The 13,024-nt window shown below is 50.6% G+C and overlaps 1 protein-coding gene across 1 annotated transcript; it reads right to left on the reverse strand.

Annotated features, from left to right (window-relative positions):
* Positions 1 to 546: 546 nt before the first annotated feature.
* LOC144173206 (uncharacterized) lies at positions 547 to 3,479 on the reverse strand. The gene is made up of 2 exons (XM_077701713.1): positions 3,169 to 3,479; positions 547 to 1,218 (listed from the first exon to the last, which is right to left on the reverse strand). Exons 1-2 carry the CDS (start codon positions 3,184 to 3,186, stop codon positions 655 to 657), a joined length of 582 nt encoding a protein of 193 aa, XP_077557839.1. The 5' UTR covers positions 3,187 to 3,479; the 3' UTR covers positions 547 to 654.
* Positions 3,480 to 13,024: the final 9,545 nt, after the last annotated feature.

The following is a 13,024-nucleotide window of genomic DNA, read 5'->3' on the forward strand; positions in this document are numbered from 1 at the left end:
AGTGGCCGTGTCCCCCGTACGAGTCGTGGCCGTGGTGGCCGTGCTTGTGGCCCCCGTAGTGGCCCCTGTTGCCGTGGTGGCCCCAGTGGCCGTGGCCCTCGCCGTGTCCCCCGTAGCCGCCGTGACTTCCGCCGCCCCTGTCCCAGCCCCACTTGCGCTCGTGGCCCCAGCCGCGGTCCTTCCAGTGCTGACCGTGGTTCTTCCAGTGGCCGTGCCTGGTGGGAAGGAAAAGCACGCGTCCATTCTCACGGGAGTAATGATACGTTAACAGCAAGTTAAATTTGCGAGCACAAATTAGGGGCACTATATAATTTAAAAGACGAGGTAAAATAAATTAAGTTGGCAGGATCAAGCAACAAACTCGCGCAAGCACATTCCACGCGCACTGGCGCAAACACAAAGAAAAAAATGCAATATTTTCTCTCAAGTTTCTCGTCTAGAGTTTCTTCATTTGTTGTCACATTCGGAATCACCTACTAGACATCATCTTCATTCTCTAACTTGTTTTAAATTTTGTTTGAGCCTTAGCAACACGTTCTATACTCAGTACTATACGAGGCTTAAGCTAATTGCAGTGGGATAAATAAACTTTTACCTCGATAAATTCAAAGTCACGGACTGTTAGATCCTGTACGTCCTGTCACATAGTCGCTTTCATGAACAATGTGGCATTCGACACTCCACAATAATCCTAACTTCGCCTTGTGCCAGAAAATTCGTATACTTGAATTCGAATAAGCGGGACCTCATTGCTATACTCCAGCACACACGCAAAGAGGTGAGCAAGTAGCCATGCCTGTGACCGTGTCCCCCGTACGCCCCGTGGTTCGCGTGCCCGCCGTGGTGGCTGTCTCCCCAGCCTCCGTAGCCGCGGTTCGCGTGGTGTCCGTGGCCCCCGTAGTGGCCGCTGTCGTGACCTCCGTAGTGTTTGCCCCCGTGGCCGTATCCCCCGTGGCCGTATCCGTGCTTGGAGTGGCCGTGACCATGTCCTCCGTAGTGGCCGCCGTGACCTCCGTAGCCTCCGTGACCGCCGTGACCGCCGTGACCCCCGTAGCCGCCATATCCCGTTTCCAAGGCGACGAGGTCCTTGCCACTGTTGCCACTGTCCGACTTTGTTTCCAACGCCACTTCTTTCGTTGCAGCGATTTCGGTGGCCTTGCTTTCTTTACACATAACTGACGAAGAACATACTAAGAGCAGCAGCGAAACCAGCGGTGTCTGCGAAATAGGGAGAAATACGTGTTATAAAAAATGGAGCAACTGCGCGCTTCTTTTGCGTTCTTTGTTCGTCAGTTTCGTCTGTGCATTCTGTTTCTGCCCACCAGTGACGCAGTCACAAATATTTTTCGGCGGGTGAAAAAAAACTATAAGAAAGATTTTCATTTTACACAAATTTTCATTTTAATTTTCCGATCCAATTTTGTTATTTTCGTTTTTACGTTTTAATATACCGATGCGGAGTGGGAACAGCGTGGGCGAAAATAAGACTGAAAACAGGAGGGGAAAGAGGAGAAAATGCACCGCTCAGAAAATTGAGGGGGTGTTCCGACGCACCCCCCCCCCCCCCCCCTCCCCTCCCGCTACGCCCCTGGTGCCCGCTCGAACGCTGCACTGTCAGGTGTTAGCCATTTGAGCTGACTTTATTATCACTACAAAAAACTCATCTTAGATGTTCTTTTCATTTGAATTCAGTGACCTTCGCGCCGTCATCATCACCTCTCTCTCTCTTGCGTGAGCGTTTGCGCAATGCGCAAGCGTGTCGAGTTTCTTCCACCGCTTCGTGCATTGCGATACTCGCTGGCTATAAAATATTCAAACTGAACTTTCTGTTTCTACGAAAAATGGACTTATTCATCGGCTTTCGCGCACTGTTGCCGGCACCCGTTTGCACACAAGCCGTTGGCTCAGCTGCAGCTTTCCGACTCGCCGTGGTTATTAAATACGATAGTCTTTCTTGGGCTACTTAAACGCAGAAATTTTGGTATGTCTGTATGTCTGTCTGTCTGTGACTCGATTCAGCCACGCGGCCAAAGTAAAACAGGATCTGCGCAATAGTCTTTATACCCAGAGCCAAACCTAAGCGTCTAAGTCCGGTGGCAATCTTCATACTTGTCAACATTGTTGAACAAGAACCAAATATTACGCAAATGTGAGGCTGAAAATCAATACATAATTGATATTTGCAATGTTTTTTATAAAAAATTCATAGATGCTTGGTTTTTGGGATGTCAAATGAAATACTACATTAACTGCAGAAAATCATCACCTGTTGTTGCCCGCGCCACTATAGCTCCTGTCGACATTTTAAGAAATCAAGCGGCAACAGTAACGAAAGGTTCCACTAGATAGGTTCCTCCGCTCGGAATGCACGTGGAGTAGGGCAATGTGGTTCTGTAAACTAATAACGTTGCTGTAAACATTGTAGTACGGCGCCTCGAACCACGCGCGTCTCCGCCGTACGGCAGCGCTGGCATCGAGGCACCCGGCCTGGAGCAGTAGAACGCGCTAAATTTAAATTGAGTTGAGCAAACCTCTAGCGTGTTATCTTGGGAGGAACGAGACGGGAGAGGAGCACCATGAGAGATGAGCGGGAAGGAGAAGGAAGGCGTTTACATGGCAGGTGTGCCAGTCTACTATCGTCTTTCGTCGACATTTGCGACGAAAGGAGCAGATACGTGGCCATTTTTTCATAAGTGATTTACAAGCAAGCAATTGAGCCTAGTGCGATTGATTTAGGCACAGCTGATATTGAGGGCGAAAGCTCGCTGCGTGCATTGTTTCCAAATAAGAACGTTGCTCTACCAGGCTCCAGAGCCATCCAAGCTATCCAATTGAAATGTATGGGCAGTAACTTAGCACAACCAATTACACAATAAATGTTATCGTTCTCAAATACCTTTTCACAGTGCTTATATCAAAGTTGGCTCCTTCCTCTGTGCGATCGAAATATCACGCTCCTGCTGTGGTGTCACTAGGTTCCTGGGTGATCGGCTTTTTCAGTGGGAAAGGAAAGCTGGGAATGTTTTTTTCTGAAAAATATGACTGTGCGGAGTTGGTAGCGGGATAGTCCCTCGGTCACGAAACTGGCAACGATAGCTCTAATCGCTAACTGTCCGGACACTGGAATTCGGGCAAAGCCGAGCCCCCTTGAACAGGATTTAAACTTACCTTGGATGCATGGCCCATGGTTTCACCGACCGCGGGGAGCGGGCCTCTGCGTGTTTCCCTCCAAATTCGCTTTTATACGGGCGCCCAGGAACCACTCGGCGTCTCTGCAGACCACGTGGACTCCGGAGACGTCGTCGCGGCGCCCCCATTGAGCGCAGCCGATTCACTCGCTCGGAAACGGGTGGCTGATCCGCGCGAAAAACAAGGAAGACCAACGATACACTGTTTCGCCCCGAATAATCGCCGGTTTCCGCAAGCGCTTAATCGTTCGAAACCGAAAGGGAAAGGTCCGTGCCGGGACCAAGGTTAGTTTCGGCCGGGCGTTCGGCTTGTAAATCCCTCGATCGCTTTTTCTTTGTCTAGCTTGCGGCAGACCGAGCGAGTGCTCGACCAACTAATGACTTCGTTTCTTTCGTGAACTCCATCGCTTCGATTTTCGACCTGAACGGGCGCTTTTATTTTTGCCCTAGGTCCGCGTTCAGCTCTGGTGACAGGGCCTGAAAGGAGCGCTCTTGCCTGTGGCCGCTCTGTCGTGACGACTTACGTCGAAGCCCTTCCTTCCGTCTCGCGGTTACAGCACAATTACGTAACACACGCGGGTACTGCAGCACACCGGCCCTAAAGGTGGACACAAACGGTGTGCGGCTTAGTTCTCCGTATAGTGTCACAGCCCTCTAGCTTGCATTCTTGGCACTAACCCGCCGCGGTGGCTCCGTGACTAGGCGTTGTGCTGCTGAGCACGAGGACGCGGGTTTGATTCCCGGCCGCGGTGGCCGCTTTTCTGATGGAGGCGAAAAGCAAAAACGCCCGTGTGTACGAGGTTTGGGCGCACGTTAAAGATCCCCAGGTGGTCATAATTAATCCGGAGCCCTCCACTACGGCGCGCCTCATCGCCTGCGTTGCGTCGGCGCGTTAAATCTTACAATCAATAAATCTGGGCACGACCAGGTGAAACTTGAAGCATTTTAGAGCCACATCGCTGTGACTGTTGTGAGGCAGTCGTGGTCCGTGCTGCGTGCGCCTTTGTGGAGTCTGTTCTGGCTTATTTTATGCGATGCTGCGTAAGGAAAGAGGCGACAAAAAGAGCAGACTTGTGCTTTGCAGGACTTGGTCGGAACGCTGAATGTGATGTCAAATGTACTCGCAAATACTCAAATATAGACACACTGCTGGACGTACAATATGACTCAACGCGGTCCTGGGGTTAGTAAAAGGAGCGAGTTGCACGACGTTGTCCGGGTTGTGGATAGAGATCCCGCCCCTAGGATGGAGTCACGTTCAACTTTACTCAGGAGCTTACTCGGGACGGGCACCAGCCCCCAGACACGTAAAATAAAGCTCAATGGCAACAATTTGACGACAGCAGGGTATAACACGCGTCAGTACACGGTGTAATTGTCACGTGGTTATATTATTTTATTGTGCCGTTTTGCCGCAGGGCATCAAAAGAATTGAAGGATACAAAAAAAAGAAAAGTGACGGGAGGCAAGCGGCTTAATGCACTGCAGGATACTGTATTATACGCTGGTTAATGCGCTTGTAATTGCTACTAATGTGTTTTAAACGCGAAACGCGTTTCGCGGAACCCAACACTTTTTTCGTGCGTGCGTGCGTGCGTGCATGAAGATTTTCGACGTAAATTTTAAAAACAATTATCATGGGTTGTCAATTTACTCAATTGAACACGCGCCCCACAGTACCTCAAAGAAAAATCGTAACCGCGGTGACACAGTTTCACCACCGACTCGGCTGTGCGACTTGTGGGTTCATTGCACCAGTTGTATACTTGGTATGCGTGGAGCAGTGATTTTTTAGTGATCGGAACACAAAACAATTATTCCAGTGAGGCGGCTCTAATTTTGTGAGCCTGGGAACTATCCTTTTAATGTTCTTTTCTTTTCACCTGCGATTGTTCGAACGGTTATACGACGTTCGCCACGGCTCAATGGGACGAACGTTGCAACCAGATGCAGGGAAACCCGAGTACGAAGCGCACATGGCATTTACTGAAGCATCTAATAAATCCCAACCACTCCAAAGCGGCGCAGGATCACAGGCTTACTCACACCATTCAAAATTACCAAGGCTCTGATGCAACACTCCTTAACGAAATCAAAGACACATACTTCCCTAAAGGCACCCATGATACACTTCCAACCTACGCCGGCCCAGACATCCCCGAACTAGATAAAGAGATTTCTGAGGCAGAGGTTAGGGGAGCTATCCTCAATGTTAGACCTTACTTTGCACAGGGTATAGACCAAATACAGATAGGATGCTAAGGAATCTAAATTATAACTCCATAACAACCATCACGAACTTCTTTAATCACCATTGGACTCAAGGCACTTTACCTCAGTCCTGGAAACACGCAAAAATCACGTTTATCCCCGAAGTAGGGAGAACACTCACGCTTAAGCATCTCCGACCGATCTCCCTCACCTCCTGCCTCGGAGACCTCATGGAACAAATTATACACAACACACCCGTCAAGCATTTACAGCACAAACAACTCCTTTCTCACACAATGATTGGTTTCCGACCTAAACTATCCACACAGGACATTCTTCAACTGTCCCACGGCATAATCACGCCACAGCATAAACATGACACAGCCGCTATACTAGAATTAGATTTAACTAAAGCCTTTGGTAACGTTTCACACACAGCGATACTCAACGGCTTACACTCTATATGCCCAGGACCATGCGCACACCACTATATTCGAAGCTTTCTCAGGAACAGGACAGCTATTATACAAATCGCCAGTATCACTTCCAGCACCCTGACTCTCCCTTCAAAAGGCAATTTCCCTATCCCTAAGCCCTCCAACAAATCCCTATTTTGGTTTGTGCGCCGACGACATTACACTTTGGATCAACAAAGGTAGCGACGCTGAAATTCAGAGCAGGGATTTATACACACACCCCAACACCCCCCTAACACCCCCGTAGAAAAATTTGTACCCCCCCAAAAAAAAATTCACAACGACGGGTCCCCCGCCCAGGGATTTATACGCCCACTAAGACCCCCCCCCCCCCCCCTCCAAAAAAAAAAAAAGAAATCGGAATTCTGGATAAACTCCTGATTGAGAGCACTTTACGAAGAGGAGTAGAAGCAGCGATAGAAGCAGCTGGTCGATCGGGCCTAACTTGTTCGCCAGCCAAATTCCAGCCGCTCATACCTCCACCAAAAACACAAAAGCTCACCCCCCTCCCCCCCAGAATATCTACATACACATGCGAGGAGACCCCATTCGGGAGGTTGAAAATCAAAATCTTGGGCTTAACCATCCAACATAACAGATAAAATACTCATTCCATACGTCAACTCAAACACCACGCCACACAAACAATTAGCAGGCTTAATTCGAAGAGTTACCAATAGACACAGAGGCCTCAGGGAAGCTGAACGCCTACGGCTCCTTCAAGCCTTTGTCCACAGAAGGCTGGCTTAGTAGTAGTAGTAGTAAGTATTGCTGAATGAGGCGGACTTAGCCTTGCATAGCTGCCGGCAATTGCTCCGCCTAAGCGTCCCCAATACAATATCAGAAACTCTCAAAGTCATCACACCTCATTTAGTCCTAAAATAACACACACAATGTCACCACACCTCACTTAGTCCTGTGGACTTACTCTTTTCCGTATCTAAACCCATCTAAAACAGAGCTAAGCAGAGTCGACCTCATACTCAGAAAAGCATATATAAAGCAGCGCTACACGTACCCCTCAGCACTTCCACTGCCAAATCCGAACCCCTACGTGTGCATAACACCGCGGAAAAGGCTCGTATATCGTCAAGAGGCTCATCGCGTCATTGAGGCTCATCTCGTCAATCAAATAACCGGACTCTCAAGAACTACCTCTGGCGCTCACATTCTCCAGAGGCTACGAATCTCCCCTCTAGACCCCCCAGAAGACAAAACCACACTCCCTCACGACACCCATTCTAACTTTATTATCAAGCCTATACTGAGAAACATGCGCCCACAATGACATACCAAAAGGCGTTCGCAGCGCGCTCAAGCATTACATAAACAATACCGCGACAAACTTGACGTCCACGCAGCGAAGCATCGGTGCCTTCAAGTTCTCAATCGCCGCCCACTGCCCTTCCAATCAAGCCCAGCGCAACTTCCTGACCATCCGCACCACCAACCCAGCCACGGGGGAAGAGTTGGCAGCATCGAACCTGGGTCCCTCGCGTTATGAATCCGGCGTCTATTCGATTGCTCCATTTGACATGGTCGAAACTCCGTCCAAACTCAAATGACAACCAAAGAATACGTCATGAGAAAGCTTCGCGTTCAACCCTCGTCGTTAGACGGAGGGGTGCATGATTTTTTTTCGATACAGTAAGGCAAAGGGTTCGAGAGAATAAAGGCAGGCGTCATTCGTTCTGCTAGCACTGCTCCAGTCACTTGTGCGAAGAGGAGGAGGAATAAACGTGACTCTAAAGTTGTCAGCCCTGGGGAAGAGTCCTCATTCCAGGACCCCTTGAGTCCTTTCGGCTTCTTAGGCTCGCTGCACCAGCCAAAGCTGGTCGTCAGGGTACGAGCTGGACGGTGCTCTCTCCCAGTGCTCAGGGGAGGGGAAAGGCTGGGGAGTAGGTGGGGGTTCTTATCGCAGCCCCACATGATATAGTAGAGGGTGCGCGGAGCCTCGCAGAAGCGGCATTGCGAGGAGTACAAGGTGGGGGCCAGAATGTGGGCTCTAGTGAGGTGGGGAAATGTGTTTGTTTGGATACCTTGGAGGTGGCGCTCTTGTTCTTTGGTGCGGCTTTTGTGCGCAGGAGGAAAAAGGATTCGTTCCAGACGACAATGCTGAGTGATTTCGTGGAACGACAAGAGAGGGGAGACCTGCCAATGCTGGCCGAACTCCTGGCTTGCCCGGTGGGTCAACTCTCGGGCACGCTGATGGGCAGCTTCGTTTCCAGATACGGTGGAGTGGGCTGGAGCCCAAATAATCCGTACGGGATGTCGAGGAGGATGCTCGAGTAGAATTGTTCGGGCAGGTCGTGATATGCAACAGCTGGAGAAGGTTCTACAGGCATGTTGGCTGTCTGTGATTATTATTTCTGCCGTAGTTTGTGCAATCGCTACGGAGATAGCCGCTTCCTCCACCTGCAGAGAGTGGATGGTGGAAATTGATGCGCATGTAATGAGATCTTCCGTAGTAGAAACCACAGCGGTCATAGCTCTTCGCCCGGGATATGAAGCGGCGTCTGTATAGACTGTGGCAGAGTTTCGGCCGTATTGATTAAGAATAGCTTTCGCTCTGACTTCCCTACGAGCCTCGTGATGTGTCGGATGCATGTTGCGTGGTAGTGGGGCCACATCAATGAACTTGCGAACCTCATCGGGAAGCTGAGTCGCATCCGCCTGCGGGTGTTGCAGAGGAGAGAGCAGGTGCAGTTGAGACAGAATGGCTCTACCGGTAGGAGTAGAGCTCAGGCGTAAGATTTGGCTCAAATGCTGGTCTTTCAATAGTTCACCTAAGGTATTGTGGACTCCCAACCGCAAGAGTTTCTGCGTTGAGGTGGTAACAGGTAGTCCTAATGCTAGTTTGTACGCCTTGCGTATCAGGGCTGCCACCTTGTTCTTTTCGATCTTGGAGAGTATGGCGTTGGGGAGGGAGCAAGTGACCCTAGACACGACGAAGGCTTGAACCAGCCTGAGTACATCCTCCTCTCGCATACCCCTCGTCTTGGTACTAATCCTGCGGATCATGTGTGATACTTGCTCTGTGGTGTTCTCAAGTCTGCTGAGCAGTTCGGTGTTCGAGCGATCCGCTTGGAAAAGCATGCCCGAAATTCCGACCTGTGGAGACGGAACAATTACGTGGCCGTCCAGGTGCAGGGAGATGGTTGGCGACCCAGGAAAGAGTTTCTTCCTTGCTGAGACGATCATCAGCTCCGATTTGTACGGCGAGCATTCTAGGCTACATTGCCGTGCATATTGAATGACTATGTCAACCGCCTGCTGTAAATTGTTCCCCATGTCCGTGTTCTCCATGTCTCCATGATCCGTGAATGGTCCATATGGTAATATCGTCCGCATATAATCCATGGCGTATGTCTGGTACAGCAGAGAGGAGCGGGGGGAGACCAATGAGGGCTATGTTAAATAGCAAGGGGGACAGGACGGCACCCTGGGGTGTGCCCTTGTTGTCGAGGGAAACGGGATCTGATTTCAGGTCATCCACCTGGAGAATAGCTTTTCGGCCTTCGAGGAAGTCTCGAACGTAGGTGTAGGTACGTTGCCCGCAGTTTAGGCCGTTTAGCTGTTTGAGTATGGCTGTGCGGCTGACATTATTGAATGCCCCTTTTAAATCTAGGGCTAGTATGGCTTTTGGGTGGTCCCGGGAGGCTTTAAGTATGACCTCTTCCTTAAGTTGAAGAAGTATGTCCTGGGTACAGAGGTGACTGCGAAATCCACACATAGTATGAGGAAACATGTTGTGCTGTTCGATATAGTTCTGTAGCCTTTTGTGGATGAAGTGTTCCAATAGCTTCCCCAAACACGAGGTTAGGGAGATGGGGCGTAGATTTTCTGTGCTCGGTGGTCTTCCAGGCTTTGGAATAAGGCGCACTTCTGCCATCTTCCATTCTGCCGGGAGTCGACCTGACCTCCACACCGTGTTGAGATGGCCCGTGAGGTCAATGATAGACTCGTTATCTAAGTTAGCCAGCAGCTTATTTGTTATGACATCCCCTTCTGGAGCCGTGTTGCGCCTGATGATGTGAAGGGCCGCTTTGACTTCGTGGATGTAAATGTCCTCATCCAGTTTAACATTGGGCTGCCCTATATATGAAGGTAGTGGGCGGCTGGCAGCCATCAGCACTCTTTCCCTTACATGGTTTCAGAAATGGGAGAGCTGATTACGGTCGTCGCTCTCTGTGCGATGGCGACGAAGTCGGATGCCGCGTTTGCGGGGATTCCTGGACACCTTATACGCCTGCCACCGTGCTTCAAGTTCGCCGACCCAAGTGCATGCGCACGGCCTACCTGGATTTAGCAATTCGAGGTTCTGCATATGTCACAGGACAGCACCGAGCTACCGACGAGGTTCGGGTACGAACACTTCTTCACTGCGTGGGTACTCATGCAAGCTCGACGCGAGCTAGCATTTTTGATCATGTCTGCCGAAGAAATTCAGTCGTGCAGCGTGTAAAAAGCAAGTTCACTTCGTATTTCGTCCACCCGCTGTACGACGTTCATGGGAGTTATCGTTTTTCACAAGCGGACACAGCGAGCACACGAAAGCGTGGATGCTTTTTAGTGCGAAGCAGTATTGGCGGTGAGCGCGGCCGCGGGAGGCGCTGCGAAGCGCGTCTCCGTGGCGCGCAGTGGTGAAAAAGGTGTTGCGAAGTGCGCTTTTTTTTATTGTGGGCTCCGACAACAGCGTGTTTCTACAGTGAAGGACAGCGGAACGACAGTGACAGCGGAGGACAGCCGAAGCTGAGTATTTACCTGCACGGTTCTTTCTCGTTTTGTCGGGTTTACATCCGAGATGACGAACACGCGTAGAAAACTGGTACAGTGTGGTAGGTGCCTGCGGCAAGTAGATGCAGAGGAGCTTCAGCGGGATGGCGGCGACGCAGACGAAGGCGCAGGCACTTGTCGTTTATGCTTAGTGGTGTGGCGGCTAGAACGAGTAGAAGGAGATAACTTTAAGGTAGCTAAGCGGGTTGCAGAACTGGAGGCAGCGCTAAGTAACGAACGCGACGAACTGAAGGCCGTTGAGGGAAAGTTAGAAGCAGAAAGGATCGTCATTTCGCCAGAACATGACGAACACCTCGGCCCATGCAGCGGAGCGGAGGCATACACCGAGGTGACACACGGGGCGGAAGATACGAAAGGCAGCATCTACTTTCACGTGCTGCAAGATAGGCCAGCAAAACCAGTCCGTAAGCAGGGTACCAGTAAATAGCAGCACATGGCAGATACCGTGGTGATTATTGCACGAAACCAAACACATTTTGTTTGTAATTTGCGATTGAGCATAATTCCTAGACGGTTAGCTGAATGGAAGTTGTAAGGACACGAGCTTATTCTTGCAAACAAACACGGAGCTGTCTCTTTCCCTAGACCGCCAGTACCGCCAATACTCCAACCCAATCTGTTCATCCCCTCATGGGACCGGACAGGTTCTCATTGGGTGGTCTGACGTCCACGTTTAAACCTTCCGCCAGCACAACGGAGATGTCATCATTAAGGGCATGAAACTGATAGCTACGCGTGCGCACACCGCCCCCTCCCTTTACTCCAAACCCGTGCACGCATCAACCTGCAACCGCTTCTGTGTGCGTGCCTCAAAGTGAAAGACACCGCCCAAAATGTCGCTCTGAAAGCCCTTTAAGTCAACAAGCAATATTTGCTCACGTCGCCGTTCCGAACGGGAAAGTTTCTGTTCATCCGCAAGGGCTTCGCAGCTACTCGGTGAACTGGAAATTGATGCGACAACGGCGGCTGAGCGACTTTCAGTTGTTTTCGTGTCCATTCGCGCTCCTTTCCGGGTGTACGCTGCTTCCATTCCCGCCCATCTTCGTCCAAGCGAACGACATGCGTCCGTCACATGGCGAGAGTTAAAAACTGGACAGCCTAGAGCTTCATTCTAGCGGACAAACATGTGCCTGACCCAGACCCGAACCGCTCGATTACGGAGAACAGCTGACAGGGCGCATTGAGCCATGAGCCTTCCACGTTTAAATCTCCCACCATGCCCGAGGGCATGTGGTGGTGGCATGAAGCCCAACACTCTTAATAAAAAAGGTCGTAAAAAGGTAGTAACGGCCGTATTTACTAACTCCTTACAACCCTTACTACCCCGCGGTTTTGTACGTAGGCTCTGGCACTAACAACGGCATGGTTAGTAAATTAACTGAGTGTAGGAAGTGGTAGCACTAGATTAAGGTCGTGCTTATGACTAGGTTGTGCATGGCCAGTTAGTAAACGCATGTAGCTCAGAAGAGTGCTATCGCTGGGACTTTACTAGTGGGGGTAGTGGTGCTTACTGCCTGCTTCGGTTAGTAATTTTGACAAGTGCTACGTTTACTACCTCCAGTTACTAAGTACCTAGTGTATACTGGGACAAGTAACTTGTTAGTATTCCATTAGTGAATGCTCCGACCTTTTTTTTAAGAGTGAACTGTGCATGCGCGCCTCCTTCCTTGTACCACCAACTTGTGCACGCATAAACCAGCAACGGGTGATGGGCACATAGGCGTGAAATACTCAGCAAAAATGTCGCCCGGAAAGCCTTCCAATCAGTAGAAGACTTGTGGAATCGCGCGAGCGTTTCAATCGGGCTAGTTGCTCTACAATCGGGCGGCGGCTACATTTTGGACAGCGCGCGATGGCTTCCAGTAATTTTTGCGCCCATTCGCGCTTCTGTTGCTTTTGCGCAATCATCTGATAACGGCGCTACCCCCACCCTCAGCCGATTGCGCAACTTGTTCTGGGGGCATCGGTGGTGTCGAGGGGAATAACCGTTGTGAAAGGGGGGAAGGCTGTAGGGAGGAGGAGCCCCGGAGCGGCGCCGAGATGAAAACTGGGGGTTAGACGTATACTGCTTCGCAGTAAAAACAAAAGCTCTGTGAGCGCTCAGCACGCATTCTCAGCGTCTATCATAGCTCATAACGAGCGGGCGCTGACCAAGCTGATTTTGCGAGCGTACGTCCGCTCGTCTAGCCGGAGGCGAGCGCTGCGGAAGTCACGGGCGGACTCGATCAAGCGAGCGTGTCGACAAGGGCGGAAGTAACACAAAACAAAGCGAACTGCAACTTTCCAAACTTCCGGTCCTGCACGGGGAGACGAAAGGATCAAGCAGCAGTGGAGCGCGACGAACGTCCACTG

This window comes from Haemaphysalis longicornis, unplaced genomic scaffold (genome assembly GCF_048455015.1).
Source record: "Haemaphysalis longicornis isolate Haplotype H1 unplaced genomic scaffold, Haemaphysalis longicornis Haplotype H1 scaffold_3, whole genome shotgun sequence".
NCBI classification, from domain to species: Eukaryota; Metazoa; Arthropoda; class Arachnida; order Ixodida; family Ixodidae; genus Haemaphysalis; species Haemaphysalis longicornis.